The sequence below is a fragment of the Hyaena hyaena genome, unplaced genomic scaffold (genome assembly GCF_003009895.1).
Source record: "Hyaena hyaena isolate Hyena2069 unplaced genomic scaffold, ASM300989v1 scaffold_135, whole genome shotgun sequence".
Taxonomy (NCBI): domain Eukaryota; kingdom Metazoa; phylum Chordata; class Mammalia; order Carnivora; family Hyaenidae; genus Hyaena; species Hyaena hyaena.
Window position 1 is genome coordinate 1,921,074 of NW_024080767.1, and position 21,315 is coordinate 1,942,388.

The window sequence follows — 21,315 nt, forward strand, 5'->3', positions numbered from 1 at the left end:
TCCGGTTGCTATACTAAATGCTTTAAACTTTGCCGTCTTCTTTAATACAGGAAGCATTGCTTTGCAATTAGTACATTGCTTTTTTGAACGCCCTCTGCAACCCGGATTACATAAGCCATTTTGCTTGCTTTCACATCAGAGAGTTTTTTGTTTTGTTTCTGTTTTTAATACTTTGCCAGTGCTGTTTGGCCTGAAATGCAAGCTCACTGCTTTGTGTTCAGGTTTAAGAGAGAGAACTGAAGTCGCTGGTAGATATATTTAATGCCCACAGCCGTCTCCTTGCTCAAGAAACGGCCTCCCTGACTGTGTTTTTTGGGCAGAGTTGTTTAGGAAGAGTTGATACATGGACACTGAGATCCCCCCTGGTGCCCTAGGACCTTGTAGCCGACCTTGACCCCATCCCTTCCCTCCCAGGGAGCTCTTCCCTCCTGCTTTTGTTAAAACTTTGCTGCAGCAAAAACCAAACGAAACAAAACAACTTTGCAGCAGCAGGCATATCCCCTCACTGATCAGCTCACCCGGAAAGCGGGGAGATCCAAGGGGACTGGGAATCTTGCCCTACTTTATGTCAGAGGAAGGAATCAATGAAGAAACAAACAAACAAACAAAAAACACCTAAAAGTGCAGATCTTTGCCTTAAAAGGTGAAAAGGCGCACCGGTCTCTGAGCAAGGAAGGATGAGCTGGTCAGTGAAACTGATGATGTGCAGTAGAATGGGAATTTATTTTTTTTAATGTTTATTTTTAAGAGAGAGAGCACAATCAGGGGAGGGGCAGAGAGAGAGGGAGGGAGACACAGAATCCGAAGCAGGCTCCGGGCTCTGAGCTGTCAGCACAGAGGCCGATGCGGGGCTGAAACCCATGAACTGCAAGACCCTGACCTGAGCCGAAGTCGGGCGCTTAACCGACTGAGCCACCCAGGCGCCCTGGTGGAATGGGAATTTAAATCAGTACACATCAAATAGCTCTGAGCCCACCAAAGTGGGGGGCTAGGCTGAGATTCTGGAGCATAGCACAGGTTTGGAAATGCTGATGTGCACAAGCTGTGTGACACGCAGCCTGTCGGAGCTGAGCAGAAGGGCTTCTTCCTCCCTAGCATCATTGTACACCAGTGATTTACTTTCTACTTTCACAAATCTTGGGTCTGAGATGTGTACAAAGGTGTTCCGGTTCTGTCCATCAATTCAGGAATCTCGGTCATTCCTTCCAGATGAATGGGTGTAGGGGGGATGTGGCCCCCTTTGGTGGCAGAGGTTTATGTTTTTCTTTTTCTCCTGTTTTGTTTGGCTTGTTTTGTTCTTTGTTTGGTTTTTAGGCCAACCCAAACCACAGATACACGCGCGCACACACACACATACACACAGCCCCTCCCACATTCTAATCTGCCTTATCTATACAGAAGATAGGGCTCTGTGATCATAAGGAAACAGGGAATTTTCCACCTTCTCCCAGGGGAAGGACAAGTGGTACTAGGATGAGATTCCAAGCTACCCAGAAGGACAGTTTTCTTGACTTGTCTTCAGAAAACTCTTGAGTTGGGGGTTCATGTCACGTGTAGAACCCATTTTCCTGGAGCACCAAGAGAAGTCATCTACGGGAACCCTTGTTAAGGCGGGGAAGAGACTAGAAGAATCTAATTCAAGGGTTCTGAAGTGGACCTTTCCTTGATTCACACCTGGCTTCCGGATGAGAAACTATCCGGATTGAGTCAGGCACCTGACCATGCGCCACCCACCATGCTGGGTGCTTTGGGCCTGAGGCCATTTAATCGCACTGCTCACCAGCCAGCAGTCTATACAGCCCCAAATCCAAAGAGAATACTCCACTCAAAGGATGCCTTTCAGGTACCTCCAACGCCCCAGATCTTTTTGAATTCCCTCATTAAGATCAATTACATTCAATGTTCTGAGCTGTCAGTTTTCAATAGGTGTATTCTAACAATGTGGAAAAATAAATAGGTCAGCATTCACCAAAATGGGTTAGATACCAGACTCTGTGCCTACCTGCAATGCCCAGCCACGATCCATGCTACATAAGAGTTTTAAGGTCTTGTGCTTCCGTGTTACTACTTTATAATCACCAGACATTTTGCTTTTGGAGAATGGAAGCTCAGGGACACTGAGAGACAAAGTCTTGTTTCATTATTTGGCTCCAGTTGCTGACATATGTGGAATCGGGTGGTCTTGTGGTTGAATCACCTATCTGCCTGTGACCAGATCCTTACCAAGGGTTCGCGTAACAAATTATACCATATATTAAGTATTTGCTGCCATGTGTTTACTGCTTCATCTATACTGATGCAGTCCAGGAGGAAAGGGACGGAGGGAACTGCCTGGAATGCAGTGCAGGTGCTGGTCACTGTTAACATGAGCAACTCACCTGTCAGCACATCCTGGGAGAGAAGCTCTGTGGCTCCTCCGGTACAGATGAGGAAACTGAGGCTCAGCAGAGTGGTGTCGCTTGTCAACTGTCAAACGCCGGGGGAGGGTGTGAACCCCAGGGCTATCTGACAAAGACCCTGCTCCGGCCCCTTCATTTGTTCCTCTGGGTCTCTTCAGCCAGACGTCGGCGTTTCAGGCTCCTTTATGGAATGACACTTCATCACTACCCATTTTTCATTTCATCGCCAGGGAAGTCATATTATATTTGGAAGTTGAGTAGAAGGTGCGGCAAGACTGTGTGTGAGCCCTTTCAAGACACATCCCCCAAATGTTGTCCCTAAATGGAATACCAGCTGTCAGATTTTTCTAGACATTCTGACAACACGCGCAGCAGAAGGAAGTAAAGCGAAATCATCAACGGGGGAATAAATAGTTTCTGTGAAAGGCAGAGCTGCTCTGCGCCATTCAGTGCCTCGGGACGATGGACGAGACAAAGAAATGTCAAGGGAGGGGACACGGGCCAGGTAGCTCCCAAAGCAGCACTGTGCAGACATGCAGGTGACGTGCCCAACCCTGTGTAGACTAGCAACGTGGCCCTGCGTAAGTTCTCTATACACTCTTTTGAAGGTGGCCAATGTGGGCCAATGACGGTCACCTCCGGCTTCAACAATGTCTGGCTCGGTGGAAGGTCAGAAAGAATGTGCGGCCAAATCCAAGGTCTCCAGGCCAGCCATCCCTGCTGAAGCTGCAGAATTCCTATCGGGATGTCAAATGCACACCCAGATGGGGAGCCTTGCCCCCTCACCTGGCCGTGCACGTTGGGTATTTCAGGCTCGTCCAAAGGAAAAGGGCATCCTATGTCATCTACACCATCTGCTCCCAGTTTGCCTGGTGCCATCAATTTCCTTAAATAAAACCTGTTCTCTGCGGGTGGAGGTTAAGGTGGAGCTGAGGGTCCATGGCAGGTGGTGAGACAGGGCATGGTTTTCAAAGAGATTTGGGGCTTCAGACAGAAATGAATATTTTCCTTCCATTTGGGAATCCTTCGCAGCAGCCCTGTCAGAAAGTTTTCTGGAGCCGGGAGTGAGGAGGGATGAGATTCTGGGACACGAGGTAAAGAGCTGGTTTTGGTTAATCCCCCTGGTCGTTAAGGACTCCAACTCTGCACTCTAGACAGGCCTGGCTTAAAATCCTGCTTTGCCCTGTCTGAGGTCACTTGCCCAGGATACTTACATACATAGTAAGAGCCCAGTGTTCTTCATCCGTGACATGGGAATCACGGAATGACTGCCTCGTGTGGTTGTGACATGAGGTGACGAGTGAGATTATTTTGGACAAAGCTTAACACCTTAGCGAGCACTCGAAACAGACGACGAAACAAAACCAGCCCATCCCTAGCCCCAGTTCTGTTCTCCTAATTTTTTTTTTTTTTCTGGAGACGTTATGAGTACCCACTGCTAGAAAGCCACCTCTTTGAAGGATGGGACCTAGACCAAATGTGTAGGGTTTGAGCATTCTTCTTGACACATTCATTCCTAAGTCAAGTCAGTGCCAACATCAGAAGCACTAAAAGTGCTAGTCAAGACTCTTGGTTTCAAGTAGCAGAAACTCAACCCAGACACCCTTAAACTAAAAAATACTGGCAAAGGGATGAACTTTGGCTGACCCGGATCGAAAGAGCTGAAGCGACATTCCCTCTTCCCTCCAACGCCCAGCCTGTCACTCTCCTTCCCAATCTCTCTGTCCTTCTTTTCTCTCTGTTGGCTTCATTCTTGGGCGGGTGCTCTCTCTCCCTAAAGTGACAGGATTCTCTCCTCAAAGATTCATTTCCATTCCAAGAAGGGGCTCCCATCAATCCATGTGCCTAGCCCCGAACCAAGCCATGAGTTTGGCACACTCTACTTGGCCAGTCTGGTTTGCTACAGTGGGAAATGTGAAGCCCCAGACTGAGAATTCAGATCGATCTGAAGACTGAGCTATGGATCCCCAAACCAAAAGATGAATTATGTTCCCAGAAGAGGAAGGTCTGTCGGAAAGGCCAAAACAACACCAGGCCACCTCAGCACGGGTCCACCGTGGGACCCTCAAAGCAAGACATGGATGTGTGATGGCTAGACACCTGAGACGATTTTCTGGTAGAGAAGGAGCCAGAAAGGAAAAGTGGCCCTTCTTCCCCTGAACAGGGACCATAAAACATGACAGCCTCACTGCTATTCACCAGAGGTCACATCATCCACCTCTGTCTTCAGGTCTCACCTGGGGCCTGTGAGCATTCTGGGTCTCACTGATGTACAGAAAATTTACTTTCAGGGGCACCTGGGTGGCTCCGCAGGTTAAGTGTCCGATTTCAGCTCAGGTCATGATCTGAAGGTTAGGTTCACGACTTCAAGCCTTCACGAGTTCAAGCCCCGGGTCAGGCTCTGTGCTGACAGCTCAGAGCCTGGAGCCTGCTTCAGATTCTGTGTCTCCCTCTCTCTCTCTGCCCTTCCCCTGCTTATGCTCTGTCTCTCTCTCTCTCTCAAAAATAAAAATATTTTTTAAAAATGTTTTAAAGAAAATTCACTTTCAGGAGCTCTTAATTAGTTCCACTTTAGGCTATGGAAATATTCAGTTTCATAAAATCATAAAATGTCAGACCTGGAAGGATCACAGAGCAGTAATAGCTCCCAGACTCGGTAGTTCTGGCTCATTGTGAGAATCACCTACGATGGGGTTTATATTGTTTTGTTTTTAAACATTCCTGAGCCCCCAAGTCCCTGCCAGAACTATCACTTACATAGAGGTCTGTGTGGGGGCAATTAATCAGAATTGTTATGATTCTGGTTCACCTCGTTTGGGAGCGAGTGCCTCCAGACACGCAGCCTCGTTTCTAAGACACTGAGCCAGCAGGATTATGAACCCAGTACGCCCGGGGTCACCCAGCCCGTCCGTGGCTAAATCCAGACGCCGTCTCCAGGAGAAAACTCCAGGAGTTGCCGCCTGTCATTTGCTGAGTGCAGCAGCGTGAAGCTGTTAAAATAAGAAAGAAAACCCCATCTGTTGCCGGAGCTCACAAACCCAGGTCCTGCCACCTAACAGCACCCAGGAGCCTGTAGGTGCTCAGGACTTGCTAACAAGCTTTCAGGAAAGCTGGAGACCTCACTTCCATGCGTGTCAATTACCCCACAAGTCACATTCCATCCCGCGTTCTTTTCTGGGCTCCTGTGTCAACCGCTCTGCTAGCAAGGGAGCTCCAGGCCTGATGGGAAGCTAGACACAGAAAACACTGCCAGAAGCATGATACATTCTTGCCATTTTCAGTGTTCGGTTTCAAGTTCCTCAAAAAGAGTTACCATATGACCCAGAAATTGGACTCCTAGATCGGTACCCAGGAGCACTAGAAACGCATCAGCACAAAAACTTGTGTAAGAATGTTCTAGCACCATTATCCATAATCGCCCAAAACTGGAAGCAAGCCAAATGTCCATCAGCTGGTGCACATCTCAACAACATGTGGCACAAAAAGAAAGAAAGTAGGAACACACGCTACCACACGCATGGGCTGGGCGAAGTGAAAGAAGTAAGACTCAAAAGGCTGCACGTCATATATTTGCATGTACTTGCTACGCCCGATGCCCGGACTAGGTATCTCCATAGAGACGGAAAGGACATTAGTAATTGCCAGGGGCTGGGGAGGCCGGAGTGAAGGAATGAAGAGTGACTTCTAATACCTGTGGCATTTCTTTTTAGGGTGATGAACACCTTCTGGAATTGGGTAGTGGTAATGCTTTCCCAACCTTGTGAAAGTACTAAATGCCACTGAACAGTACACCCTAAAAGACTGAATGTTATGGAATGGGAATACCATCCAATTAAACATAAACAGGTATTAACAGTCAGACCAGTACATGGGGCGCCTGGGTGGCTCAGTCAGTTAAGCATCCGACTCTTAGTTTCAGTTAAGGTCATGATCTCACGGCTCTTGGGCTCTGCTGGTGCAGAGGCCGCTTGGGATTCTCTCTCTCCCTCTCCCTCTGCCTCTACCCTACTCTCTCTCCCTCAAAATAATAAACTTTTTTTTTTTTAAAGAGTCAAATCATTCCAAAACTTGAAAGATCAGGCCCTATGAGAGCAAGGCGTTCAGGAGAAGCCTCCGAGGAAGGTCAGGTTTGGGGTCTGCCCAGAGAAAATGAGAGGGAAGGTCAGCAGAGAGAGTGGGTGCCAGGTCTTGGACAGCATTGCACAGTCTCGTGTGGGGATGAGCAAGGCCACCTGCCTGCCCGAAACAGAAGCTGCTCGAGGAGGCTTGGCGGTCTAGGAGCAGAGGTGGGAGAGGGAGAGGAGGTGGTGGGCAGGGCTCCCTGCTGAGCTTAGATGCTGGATGGCACTCACTTCCCCAGCAAGAAGGCCTTTGCAGAAAGTTTGCAAAGGGACTCGGTGCATACTAAGTGCTGCTTTAGGAAAATGAGTCTCACTGTAGCTCGGAACGTATTAACTAGGGAAGGGACCATGGCAAAGGTCTGGGAGCACTGCTTGGATGCTCACTCCTGTGCTGGAGGCTGCGGGGAACAGGAGAAAAATGAGCAGACCTTTTCTCCAGCCCTAAGGGAATACAAGGAAGTCTTGCATTTCTCTGGCAATTCACAGTTGGACATAACTTTCGCTTTTTTTTATTAGCTCATTCATCTTGGAGATGATGCTTCACATTAGCAGAACAGTTATCATTACCTCCTTTTACAGAGAGAGAAACTGAGGCTCAGAGAAGCTCAGGCACTTGCCCGGGGCTGCTTCTAGATGGTGGTTAAGAGAAGCCCTAACCCAGACTCACAGTTCATCCTGGGCTGACCCATAGTTCTGCTGGGGAAGCAAAGCCTAGACACAGAGTAAAACCCAAAACTATAGCACAGTGCAAACATATGATAGCCAAAGACAGCCCTTAAATTCTTATCAAGAAACACATTAACCCGTGGTGGACTATACTGTCAACCACATCAGGTGTTTGCAGTGCTGTTTCTTTGTATCTTCCTATTGCTGAGAATTCTGTCACTAAGCAAAAGATCAAGAAGACAGATTTGGTGCGGAAGTTTGGAACCTGGGTGTTAGAATCAGACCTGGCTCAAGCCCCACCTCCGCCATTTGCCAAATGAACTTGGACTCCACCCCTTGGAGCTTCAGACCTCCCACCTGTCAAGTGATAGTCACACACCCAGCTCTCACCAGGAAGGCCACTGTGCAATTCCGTGATGACATGTATAGAGCACACTGTGTGTGTCTAGCCTACTTACTGGCGGGGTTCAGTAAGGAAAGGCGTTTTGAAAAGGTCTACAGGGGCGCCTGTGGGGCTCAGTCGGTTAAGGTCCGACTTGGGCTCAGGTCATGATTTCACGGTTAGTGAGTTCAGCATGATTTCACAGTTAGGGAGTTCAAGCCCTGTGTCTGGCTCTCCGCTGTCAGCATGGAGCCCATTTGGGATTCTCTGTCTCCCTTTCTCTGCCCCTCCCCCACACGCATTTCCCCCCACCCACCCATACCCGCATCTCAAAAATAAACATTAAAACATTTTTAAAGGTTTACAAAGGGATTTGGCATTCATGGGCACAAACAATACTGTAGTACCTTCACATACCCTTAATCTTCACAAGGTAGTTTTTACTACTCCCATTTTATATGAGGAAATTGAGGCCGGAGGAAATTTCGCTTGCCCAAGGTCACACAGCCGAGAGGTGGAATATGTACGATTTAGACTTGCGTCCGGCTCCGAAATCATTACTTTTTTTTTTTTTTACTCTGCCACACAATTTATGGCATCGTGAGTCCTGGATGTCAGAGGAGGCTCATGGAGACACAGAGGCTGAATTACAGACTCAAATGCTGATGTTTCCGAGCCACCGAGGAACAGGCTGCAAGTGCCACTCTGCTTATAGGACTTTTGGTCTGGATTCGGATTTGCATGGCCTCCAGTGCGGGACTATTGGGTCTCCAGACCTTCCCTCCTTCCCTATCTCTCCCCTCCTACTGCTTTGAAGGATTTTCAGATCAAAGGTGCAGCCTTTCTCCTGGGGGATAATCCTGTCACCTGTAACCTTGTTTTCCGAGTGTCCTTCACAAAGAAGGGCTTCAGCCAAAAATTTCTCCCTCGGCGTAATCACACAATTTTTCTCGGCCTTCACCAGCCCTCAGGATGGGATGGAAAGGTAGATGACTGCCTTCAAAAGCATTTTTATGCTGCAGAACTGCCCAGAATAAATTAGCCAGCGCTCAGAAAGTGTCAGATACGCTACTTCCCCGTCCTCATTTTATTTTCAGCTCTGGGTCCTTTTCCTTCTTAAACGCCACCTCCTTTGTTTCCTTACTGAGGGCTGGCACTTTTTTTTTTTTTTTTTTACATTTGCCCCGTCCTGGGGCGGGGGCATCTCCCCAGAAATTTTCTTCCTCCGGGTAAGCCTTTGTAAGGTTCTAAGACCCAGACCTGATCAGCAAGTTGAGAATGGAATCAAAAATACTTTCAATTGCCCAAGGGAAGCAAAAGCCTAGCGGATCCAGGTTTAAGATAAAAAGACAGCACCTGAGAGATGCGCCTGTGTGGCTCTAGTCGGTTGAGCGTCTGACTTCTGCTCAGGTCATGATCTCATGGTTTGTGAGTTCAAGCCCCGCATCCGGCTCTGTGCTAACAGCTCAGAGCTTGAAGCCTGTTTCAGATTCTGTGTCTTCCTCGCTCTGTGCCCCTCCCCTACGCATGCTCGCTCTCCCTCTCCCCCCTTTCAAAAATGAATAAAAACATTACCAAAGAAAAACAGCACCTAAGATAATCAACAAGTATTGGGGGCGAGAGGCAGAGCTGCATCGGAGGCCCTGGGTATCCGTGACACGTGGCTTGCTGGAGAAACTTTCTTCGTTGACATAATTTACAGAGGACCCTTGACAAGTGCCTGAGACCCCTTCTTGTAGGAAAAGCTCCATTTGTCTTTGGAAATATCCCTGGCTTCCTCCTTCCTCCCTGTTATTTCCAGGGATTTCAGAGGAGCCCCTCAATGTCAAGGGGAAATGGAATGATTTTTAGGTTCTTTAACGACATGAGGATCCTACCTTGGCCTTTTCCTCTTGCCAGTCTTCTTTCCTACAGAGAGAGACTGAGAGTAATAAGAAGGGAAATTGCATTTCTTCCCCCCTCCGCACACCCCCTCCTTCCATGCCATAATCTGACCCAAAGAAAAACCACCTTCCCTCAGCTGGAGGTCTGCAAAGGTACTGGGGCACCTGGGTGGCTCAGTCAGTTAAACATCTGACTTTGGCTCAGGTCATGATCTCACGGTTCGTGAGTTCAAGCCCTGCGTCGGGCTCTGTGCTGACAGCTAGCTCAGAGCCTGGAGCCTGCTTCCGATTCTGTGTCTGCCTCTCTCTCTGACCCTCCCCTGCTCACGCTGCCTCTCTCTCTCTCAGAAATAAAACATTTTAAAAAAATTAAAAAAACAAAACAAAGGTAGAGTATTAATGTCTAGCAGAAGGCCCTCTTTTCAAAATGGAAGCTAATCTGAAAATGTTCTTCTGTCCTGACATTGGGTTTCTTTTAAGTTTATTTATTTGTTTTGAAAGAGAGAGCGTGAGTAGATGACGGGCAGAGGGAGAAGGGGAGAGAGAGAGAGAATCCCAAGCAGGCTCTATGCTGAGCCCCAACACAGGGCTCAATCTCACGACGCTGGGATCATGACCTGAGCCAAAATCAAGAGTCAGACACTTAACTGACTGGGCCACCCAAGTGCCCCCTGGCATTGGGTTTCTTAACATCTTAATCTAAAGAACCATCTTCCCCCACGCCCCCCACCCCATGTCCCTAAAACACACACACACACACACAACCTGTCAGGTTCCCAGCAACTCAAACTCCATCAGATTTTTTGGCCCCACCTAGTCCAACTGAATCAAAACTCCTGGGGGTGGGGCCCAGCAATTTCCCTAATCACCTGAAGAACTTACGAATTCATAAATTCCTGGCCCGCACCGCCAGAGATTTTGATTCAGTAATTCTGCAGTGGGACCCAAGAATTTACATTTACATCAAACTCCCAGATGGTGGAGTTGCTGCTGGTCCAGCGAGTAGCTCCAGTTGACACAGCTTCCCAGCGGCCCCCAGGGCACAGATTTCTTCCATATGCTACGTGGTAAACTGTGTGCAAAGATCATGGAGGGACAGAGGGGGAGGGGAGGAGGTGTAGACTCAAAGAAGGAAAAGAAGTTCTGGAATAGGAAGCAATGTCTGGAAGAGAGACCTGCTCTTCCTCAGCACACTTTGACTAAAGCTTTTCTTTCTGGTGCTTTCCATCTCCCTGTTTCTGGTCCATATGAGTTTCCCACTGATTCAGACCTACCAATGGTTTCTTAAAGGCCTTATAAAAACGCTGGTGCAAGACCTAGTCCAACGGAAGAATTAAAAGAATACACCCCAGGGCCTCTGGTGCTGAAGGACGTGGGGACAGGGTCGCCCTGCCTCTGGAAGGTCTGACAGAGCTTTGCGACTCCCTCCCTACTTCCCACGGGTCCTGTCCACGGAGCGTGTGGACTTCATGGGAATCCCCTAGTTAAACACAGATCACTGGCCCGGTCCCTGGAGTTTCTCATTCGGCAGACTGGGCGTGGGGTCCAGAGTGAGCACTGCATTTTTAATAAGCTTCCAGGGGTGTGTATGCTGCTTCCCCAGGGACCCCGCTGCAGAAGCACTGGCGTGGGCAACTGAGGTAGTGCCAGGGGTCATTTAGGGCCACTCTGACCAGTCACCCCCCGAGAACAATTCTGGAAGGTAGGCTGCTTCCAGCCAGCGAGAATATGTAGGGAGGCATCGGAACCTTGCTGTCTCTGGCGGCAGTCTCGGAATCGGGAGGCCGGTGTCCTGCAAAAAACGACACATTCATGCGGGGGGAGGGGGGCGGGGGGGCTTTTGTGAGCCTCCAAACTGTTACATTTACCTTCTTGCCCAGAAAGTCCCGGGCGCTCTATTGCACCCGGAAGTCTGTACCTTCCCCCCGAGCATCACCTGTCTCTTGGCTTTTGTTACAAAGTATGACCGCTTCCTACGGTTTGCCAGAAGACGTGATGTTCGGGCTCCGAGGACGGTCCCAAACACGCTTGGCGATGTGACCCGTCTTCGGCCTCGGAACTGGGCTCGTTGTTGGCAAGGAGGTCAGCCTGTCTCACGGTGTCATTTCTCTCTTCTCTCCACCCCCCCCCCCACCTCCCTCCTCGTGTCCTTGCCCTCTGCCTCCCCACCCCACCCCCACCCCAGTGCACTCCCAGAAACAGAACAGACAGACCTGCGTCCGCAAGAGCCTCATCTGCGCCTTCGCCATGGCCTTCATCATCAGCGTCATGCTGATCGCGGCCAACCAGATCCTCCGCAGCGGCATGGAGTAGCGGCCGCCCCCGCCAGCTGCGAGCCCCGCTCACCGCGCATGCGCATGCCCCGCGGGCAGACTTCCTCCGCAAAAGCAGACACGGACGTTGCAGACGAGGCACAGTCGAGCGAAGAACCCCAAGGCCGCAGTGCAACAGGTGTTGCCAACCCACTTCATCTCCTTGGCAGGGACACCAAAGGGCTGTCTTAAATGCTTTAATGGTTTTGTTTCCTAATGCAATAAAATAGCCAGGAGTTCCCAGTGACTGCTTCACTCACCCCCCAGGAACTCCGAAGACACACGTCATTTCCATCCCGGGATGCCAGGGGCCGTCCAGGCTGGCGGTGTAAGAGAGCAAGAGCGAGGCGTCAGCACGCTGCCACCTCCATGTCCCACCCTCTCAACCCAGGGGTCGGCCGGAGACTCTGGGCTGCGGGCCCCTCGGTCCCTAGGGGCTGACTGCGGGGCTGCTACAGAAGAAGGGGCTTCCGTCCCACCCTGGCTTCCTTCCTCCACCCAGTGGAGCCCCCCCAAGGCGTGAGGGGAAAGCCATCGAACGGGGTGCAGCACCTGGCGGTCTGCAGGCCGCACCCCTTCGCTTCCGTTCTTACTGCCTTTTCTAGAAGAGTCTTGCTGGCAGAGTTGGGGAGCTCTCGGCTTCCGTTGGCACTTGGCTTTCCGTTCCTAGAGCCCATCGCGCACCAGCATTTTGGAGTCTGCAGAGAGCCTCTCCCAGCTTTTGCCACCTGTGCTGCCCTTAGTGAAAAGAAAAAAAAAAAAAGTATACTTGTGGGCATCTCTGTACCATAAACACGTAGACAGACGTATATACTGGGCTTCGTCGTGTGTCACATCACCCTTTCCTGATCGCTTATTCCCAATATAAGCTTATTCTCCGACACGCACCCCCTCCTCTCTGGGGTGGGCCAGGTAGTTTGGCGCGGTGCGGGGAGGGCCTGGGACCCTCCCAGCCGAGTCGCCTGGAGTCGTGGAGCCCGAACCCGCCTCCATGCCTGAAGACCTCTGTAAGTGAAGGGCCTCTAGCATCTTACCTTCTCTCCTTCTCTTGAGATTTGCTTTGTTAGTCTTCCCCAGATGGAAAGAGAAATACAGTCCACAGTGGAAAGATGGAAAGATCAAACTACTGTGTACCGCACATAACATCTTCCAGTGCTCAGATTCTGCAACTGACTCATTTTCCCAGGGAAACAAAGAGACTGAATCAGCTTAGCCAACACGACTGGTAATTTGCTCTTGCCTGCAGAAAACTTCTGCTGGGGAAGGGATCTGAATCCCAGGGTCCGTCTTCAGGACCGTTTCAATCTGTCATTCCCTGATTTTTCCCAGATGCCATAGCAGCCACTACTATTGATTCAAGCTTGCATAGTCCAATTCGCCGCTACTCTTTCGATGTGATGTTTTCCTTTGGGCTTTTCCGAGCTCAGGTCTTTATTTCTGTAGTAGAATGGTCTTGCGCCTCTTTCCTTCCATTGCATCCTGAAGCTACATGCTTTTTTCCCCCTCTCCCTTTCCTCCTTTCTTCTAGTATTGAGGTGCCAGAATGTCTCCTCTCTAGGTTTGGCGGTGCAGTGTTTGTGTCCCGGAACCCCTCCCCCAGAGGCCCCTCCCTCGCAGTTTTCTCCCTTTCTGCCTTTTCCAACCTGACTTGTCCTTTTAGGGTCTTTTCCTAGTTCCCTTCTGCAAGCACTTCCTGCAGCAGGCACGGGGCCGCTGTAGAAACTTCCCCTTGGTGGGAGCCTGCAAATATTCCTGATGAGCACAAGTAAAACTAGGGTTTGAGCCATAGTACAGAGGACCATGAGCAGGTGTGAGCTCCCAAGAGCCCCCGGGTTGAGGGTCCTGCTAGGAAAATGCCCGGAGTCCCGCCGCACTGCATGTCTGCCTCCTCGCTCTCCCCCTGCCTGACCCCCCCCTGGTCCCTCAGGGTCGGCTTCCAGAAGGAGAACAGGCCCCAGCACAGAACACTAACACAGACGACAACTTCATCATTAGTTTTTGCCCAGAGTAGTTTACCTTCTTCCTCTCAACTGGACTCGGATGGGGAGGTCCCCCTGAACCACTAGACCGTGTCCTCAAAGTCGATTAAATAGAGACCTTGGGAGCCCCCTGCCCCTCGAGAGGGGATCGCAACCCTTCTTCGAAGGCTGGCTCTCTGCAAGTCCTGTCCTCCCACTGGAGAATGGGGTCCCCGAAGGAGGTGAGGCTTAGAAGAGAAATTAGCCGCTGTGCAGGGGTGGAGAGTAAAAAGAGCTCTGGAGAGAGGCACCAACAGCCCGTTCAAGGCCTCAGCACCCTCTCCGCAAAGAGGACTCTTTTCCTCTCCCAGTGACCAGCGAGCAAGCCCATCCCAGGAGGGCATCCAAGAAGCCTGCGTCCCTTGTAGGGAGAGAGGACGAGAAGGAAGCTGTAGAACTTTCCTCTTGGGTGGGCTAGAATTGGCCCGCCACCATGGTAGCCTCGCGCCTGGCACCCAGGGCCTGAGGTGTGGGAGGACGGCCCAGGGGCAGGGGTGGTTCGGTCAGAGGTGCTGGGATTTTTTTGGTAAGCCTGAAGATGCTGACTTTCTGCAGTCCCACCCCAGGACCTGTCCATTCCAGAGCTGCCTCAGGGCCCCTGCCACAGCACTTAGGATGCTCATGGGTAAAGCGTGGTTCATTCTTGCTGTAAGAATGGGCACCCCCACCCCCAGACCACACCAGGGATGATCAGGGAGGCATTTTGCTAGGGAGATCCCCCCCCCAAAAAAAACAGCTGTCTCCTATCACTCCAGAAGCAGACAGAGCCCCCAGTCAGGACCCAGCATGGGAACTATCAGAAGTGGCTTCCAGAATGTGCGTGGCTCCCACGTGACCAATCTGTAAAAAAAAGGGGGGGGTGATGTTGCCATGGCAACCCTCCCATTCCACCCCGAGTTTGGCAAGGCACACAAAAATAGGGAACATTTTCTTAAAGAACACTGGGCTGTGCCTGATGGTAGCCAGACTCCCTGCGTCCGTAGCCTCCTGGTGGGGTAAATTACTCTTAAAAAATCTGGCGGTTTCTCTGCCTTCTCTGGGGTTTGGAAACCATCCTTCTGTGTGCTCCCCACCCCGCCTCCTCCCCCACTTCCCAGGGCCCAGAGCAAGGACCCCTTCAGCTGGGCGAAAAGGCAGAAATGTCATTTGGAAGGCAAAACATATTTTAAGCCTCAATCTTTAAAAGCATCTGTTTGCCTGTCGAGACGCTCTCCCACAAGCCAGAAATGTGAACTGAAGTGAACTGAGGTTGGCATGTGGTCGGAGGTGAGCCCAGGGGCTTCTGAACTTTTTCTAGGTGTTCCGTTTGCAGAAAACAGGATGTGCACCACGAGGTGCGTTCTTTCTCGATACCTGTCCCCCGCCTCAAGTTGCACATGACAAATGGCCTATCGCCTCGTTCTGACAGTCCTGCCCTTCACCTCCCATGCCTGGAATCATGAAGTGATGTGTCTAAGAACGGGGAGGGGGAAATTTCTCTTTCATTCTAAATGCCTTCTCTAGGCTTAAGTCCAGACTCAGGTTATAAATCAAAGAGAGTTTTGCTCTTAGCGTGTAGCTGACGGCCTCCCTGGGACCGTGACTGAGCAGAAAGGGTGTGACTGCGAAGCACAGGTTCTGGGGTTGGTTGGCTGGCCTGGCCGTGTGTGGCTGCGTGTCATGAAATCCCGTTCCTGCCGTGCCATTTGCTCTCCATCGTCGCGGTAGCCGCTGAGCTCTGCTCCTCCCAGGTGGAGGTCCCCAATCGGATGGGGTCCTTTTACTGCACTGTTTCTCCAAAAGCCCATAATGATAGCATTACTCACCCTGCTCCACGGAGATGTAGGGGGATCTAAAACCCCACAGCAAGGAAGAGCCCCTTGTCCTATAGCACCGTGATGCTACAGACGGGCCGAGCCGAGGCTTCCGGACTTGAGCACATACCGGTTGTATTCCTAGGAGGACTCCCTGGAGAACATCTGTCTGCTGTCACCTGAGATCACAACTTTCCCGTCGGCCTCTTCAGTGATCCTCACAAGGCTAAGAGTCCGGAACCTAAAGCCCTTGCCACAGCCATCTTTCCTCACCTCCTCATTACTCGGCTGTCCCAGAAGCGGGGGAAGAGCCATCAGAAATAGCAAAGTAACATTATTCAACAGCTTAGGGGTTTCAAGTTGAATTATTTGAAGCGTTGGCAGAGTGGAGGAGGGGCGGGCTGCCCTTTGCGGACCCTTCTCCACAACCATTGACATGTCAACTGTCCAGCTTCACTCCATACTTCCTTTGACTCAATCACTCAGGGGACTGTCCTCAGTTATGTGGCCTTGCCGTTGACACTTGGTCTGGGGAGGAATAAGGTCAAATGCACAAACCAGCCAAACATCTCCCTTACTATCCTATGCCCGTCGCTGATGCACACAGCTATGGTTTCTATGTTATACTGGCTTGGGACCCTCTTTATACGGTCTCAAGGGACATGATGACAGAGCTCGGGAAGTCTTCATGGCAAAATGAATTCGATTCCGTTGGCTTGACGTAATAGCCACAAAGAATCGGGTTTTGCCCGTCCCACAGGAGAGCCCTCTGAAACTGGAAAAGACTCGCCAAGCCCCCTGCCCCCTGCCCTGACTTTGGGTGGCTTATGGGCTCAACACCCATGGTGGGTGTCACCCTCATTCACCTCTTTTCTTTGAGCTCGATGGGTTGGCTTTCAACGCAGTGCTTCTCACCATGTTAGAAATTATTGCCCAAGGGAAAGGGATGCAGAGGCTGGAATTTTCCAGGGGAGTAGAGGAGGAGGCTGATGAGGAAGGAATATTCCAGGGAATGAAAAATTCAAGTGTGGTGTTGCTCCGTCCCTGGACCTGTGTGAGAGAAAAAGGAAGATTGTAAAGGGCTGCAGAGGCTGGTCTCTGAACGCTTTCCCTGAGTATGTGGCCTACATTGGAAGGGGGGAGCGGACTGCAGGGGACTGAATGCCACGGGGCTGCTGTCCATCAACCTGACCCCATTGACACGTGTGGCAAACGTCAAGAGGAGGCCAGTAGCTCATCTTTCCTTGGGGGATGCTGACATCTGGCAAGCTCAAAATGCCTCTCCCCGGGCATCCCGTCTGGGCTCAGACCTGTTGAACTGGGGCCAGGAGAGCGGCCCGTAGACTTAAGACACAGGAGCACTGTCGCATGCAGGACCCCACCTGCTTCTGCTGCCCACCAGCCTGATCATTGTGAGTGACGTTCCCCTCCTGGCCTCAGGCTTCTCATCGCTAAAGCAAGAAGAAAGGGAAACCGGAAGAGCCCTCCCGTCCTGACTCTTGTTGTCTGAAATAAGTCCTGAGGATGCCTAGATTTCAGAGGGGCTGGATTCCCCCAGGAGTTGCATTAGGGCCTGGAGGTTTCTTTTTTCACACGGTTTCCCAAGAGGCAGTGGTAATAAAGTGTCTCTTTCGGCATCCATAGTGTGTAGATGAAACAATGCAAATCGGTTTCTGTCAAAGGTGGTGTCTTGCGAGAAGTTTTGTTTACTCCCTAAGGTCTTGCTGACTCAAGGGGGCATCAAAGATGGGCTGAGCCAGTGTGAGAAGTGAGGGGATTTGATCGATTTATCGCAGATCGCCTGCATGAGAATTCCGGAGTCAGTAAGTAGAGTAGAACAGAGCCAGACCCCAGGGAAGAGATGGGTGTTTCTCCATCTGAGAAAGCCTAACTGGAAGCTACTGAATAAAGAGCACAACTTCCGGTCATTTGTTTTTTTCTTTCTTTCTTTTTTTTTTTTTTCCTGGCTGTTCCAGTATATGTGATAGTGGTTTGTAATTATTCGTAACACTGCAGAAGGAAGAGTCACCGTCTCTCACGATTGTCAGGAATGAGATTAGCAGTCCGGGGAGACCAGCCGCTGTGGGGCTGCCTTTTGGAGGCTGAGGGAGGCTGAGCACAGGTGCTTTAGATGCACCGACGCTGGTGAGGGGTGGAGGGCAGAACAAACGTGGCAGCTGGACCTATAAAATCCCCAGCCCTTCTGCCCCACGACAACATAGCATCCTAGGGCTCTGTCCCTTTGCCTCTTCTTGAAGCGGACTGAGGTTTTTGCACAAGCTCTTTATCCTAAAGGCCCTACCGACCTTCCCTGGAAAGACCCAGATTGGTCAGGAAAGGAAAAGGTAGAATCTTATACAAGTCAGTGTCTCCCAGCTCTCTCCAAAGAAACTCAAAGAATATTTCTCCTTTCTGACCTGGAAAATCTGGTTTGAGGGGTCCTCGAATGGCTTCTTAGTGGGGTTTGATTATTCTCCCCCCCCCCCCCCAGTTCTGAATCCCAGAAGAAGCTGTTTATCCAAGGACTAACCAAAGACAATGCCCTTGGATGGAAACCAGATCCAGAAAGTCCGGGCAGGCAGTGGGTTAGCAAACTGTCACCTTTTGAGGATGGGTGGTGGCAGGGAGGGGCTTAGTGAGCCTCGGAGTCATTAGACTGGAGACTTGACTTGTTTCTCAAAGCACAGTACAATTTGTGGCTGGAGTCTGACTGGAGGATCTTAGGACCCGTGTGACTGGAGCCCAGCAGCTCACGTATCCAGAATGGGCCACTCAGAATGAAATCCTGGGTCACTGTCTTCCCGTTTACCTCATTCATGTTCCTTTTTTTTTTTTTTCTCATTCCGTGTTAGGTGATGATTTCTGCTATTAAGTGATGAGAGTCAGCAGACTAGTCAAAAGGAAATCTTTATATAAAATGTAAATACTAATACAAATTAACTTGGCATGCAACTTACTAACCCAATGAAGTATATATTATTAATATGTCCTCTGAGTGTATAAAGGAAAACTGACTGCCATATTTACCAGATGTTTTCTGTAACCAAACTTGTCTGTAAATATATAATCTGTATAAAAAAGAGTCTAATTTACCATTATTTATGCAATAGAAAAAAAATAAAAGTTTTTTTTTTCTTTTGAGGAGAGATTCAGTTCTTTATCCGTGGTGTGATTTGCAAACCTGTCACATTCATTCCTGGGACCCTGAAGGGCAACTAGACCCACTTGGACAGTAGTCCGGCATCACCGGCTTCCGGGAAGCAAGGGTACCTGGTCCTTCCGGTGGGGCTTTGGGAGGGAATGATTGGCATCAGGAGGGAGAAGCTGACTATGGACCATATGGTGAGAAACACAAAACATCTTCTGGCCAGGGGCAGACATTGTAATTAAGAAAACTTTGCAGACACCCAAGCTAATGGTGTCATCCTTTCCAGATTGCATTTGCCAAATTCTTCCCCGATGTTAGCATTCAGGCATCACCTAGCTCTCCCTTAGACTTTTGGAATTTGCAATGTTATTTGAGCCTCTCAGACATAAAAAGAGACACCTAGTCCCTTCTATATCAGTAGGAAACGAAGAGCACCAGGAAGTTGGGTGACTTGACTAAGGATACTGACATCCTGCTTTAGTTTGGACCAGGACTTTGACCTCCTGCTCAAAGACACCGTGAGGGCATCTCATAATTTTTCTTTACTTTTCAAAAATGTTATCACACGTTTCCACAAATGTCTTGTACTTAAGCCAACAAGCCGAGTTTCAATTTGGGCAGATGCTCCCAGTGCCTCCCAGGGGACCCCTTGTTCACTATTGCATTTTATACACCTTCTCGGGGGAAACTTACAAGGCAAAATCACCAAGCATTTGTTATCGTTTAAAGATTCTAAAAATAGAGTGTTTTAGGTGTAAAACACATGCTTTTCTCTCTGCTAAAGGGGGCCTCTGGCAAATTCCAGTGATAATGACTTGGATTTTATCCTCTCTGATCTGATTTTTAGTATTTTTTTTATTATCAAGGAGCATTTAGTCATGAATATGTATTCTGCTGGGGTAATTACCCCAGCAGGGAGTGTCCTGCCGCTTAAAAATCCCACAGCGGGGTAGGGGGCATGGCGACAAAACTCTGACCCCTGACCACAGAGATAATGAAGCCTGAACATTGGCCCAAACTTGGTAATATCCGAGGTAAATCAAAGCCCTCCCTCATGTTACGAACATACCTTTGAATCCCATGGGGATTTTCCCATAATTTTGGTCATAAGTGAATTTCAAAGGACTTTCTTTCAGAGAAACGTTTGCCTGTGATCCAGCCACGTGTGCAATGACAAACGTCCCATTGCTTCTCCTGCCGGTTCTGAAAGGTCTACCCAGAGCAAGTAGGTCAGCCTCGGATGGCAAAGGACCCCTGTTTGGGCTGATGTGCGGACCCCAGGCCATGTTTGCAGGCTTACTTTACACAGCCCGGTTTGATTTCAACCCATCACACCCAGGCTTCCAACACTGAAAAAGCCGCGGGGTTCCAGCCTCCCCGGCTAAGTGCCCCTAGGTCCTGGAGTGTCGCCCCTGGGTCCAAGCTCCAGGCTTCAAGTGTCAGCCCCTTGTAGAGGGGCCAGAAGGCTCTTCTGGTTTGAGAGAAGTTCAGCAATCAGCCCTGTAGCTCAGAGCCAGCCAGGACCCTGCTCTCACATCCATCCAGATTTCCTCGGAGGAGGAAGAAGGGCAGGTGCCTCAATGCAGAAGGGCTTCCCGGCTGTGCTAAGGGAACACGCTGGCTCAGACCCTTTGGGGTTCATCACCTGAAGTGGCAGGCCAGGGAGCGGGAGCCATGTCCTTGAGCGGCTCCTCAGTAATGCTCCTAATAATGTGACCTTGGGAAGTGTTTCTGGGGGGTGGGCTCCAGGCTGCGGGGGAGGAGGGGGTGCAGTTGTAACTCACATGCAGAGCACGTGCACAGGGCAGCAGAGACCTCTGTTCTCCCTCCCAGGGAGGTGCCCCTGGCTTGTGAACTGGAGGCTCTTGATGGCTTTCCCCGCCTCTTTCCTCCCCTTTCCAAAGCCACAGCCATGGCTGCCAGGAAGCAAAGGGGTGGAAGTGGTGTATGCAGAATAGATGACACTCCCCCTCCCCCGTCTTCCCTGAGATTATCAATCTGGATGACAGAGGGAGAAAACAGAGCGGAAAGAGGGAACGAATCGTCTGGTGTGTGAATTATATCTCAATAAAGCTGTTATAAAAAATGAGCACAAAAGAAGCCTTGAACGAGACAAAGCAGCAAGAGGTGGAGGCACGGGGAGGCTCTGAGCCTCTTACACGGATGTGAGCCTCAGGCTGTGATCTGGGGCAGCTGGCCCAGCTCCCGGTTGCCTCAGGCAGAAAGTCCTGCATCTCAGAAGCAAAGGCAGAGCAGGCACCGGCACACCCCCTCGGACAGGCTTGGCTCTTCCCTGCCTTTCGGAACGAAGAGCACCAGACCCAATTTTCGTGTATTTGAGCCCTCCGTGGCCCAGGAACCACATAGGCTCATTTCTTCTTGATCAGCGTCTCTCAGTGCCAGCCCTCCGTGGCTTCTCTTCCAAGGATGGAGTGGCCGGTCCAGAAAAGAGAACCTGGGGGATGTGGGGAGCACTAGAGGCATCTGCAGCGCCGTCATGTAAGGCAGGAATGGGATCGTTGCGTGCGGGATGGAGGCAGGCTGTGCAAACTCCAGGTCTGTAACCTCAGATGAGCAAGTGGGCCCTGCCACG

At 50.4% G+C, this 21,315-nt stretch overlaps 1 protein-coding gene across 1 annotated transcript in view; it reads left to right on the forward strand.

The window, feature by feature from the left end:
- CALN1 (calneuron 1) overlaps nt 1-11,938 on the forward strand; it is a 483,031-nt gene extending 471,093 nt beyond the window's left edge. The window contains exon 6 of the mRNA XM_039238081.1: nt 11,637-11,938. Coding sequence (XP_039094012.1) covers nt 11,637-11,764 — 128 coding nt within the window. The 3' untranslated portion in view covers nt 11,765-11,938. The remainder of the gene's footprint in view (nt 1-11,636) is intronic.
- The last annotated feature ends 9,377 nt before the right edge of the window (nt 11,939-21,315 follow it).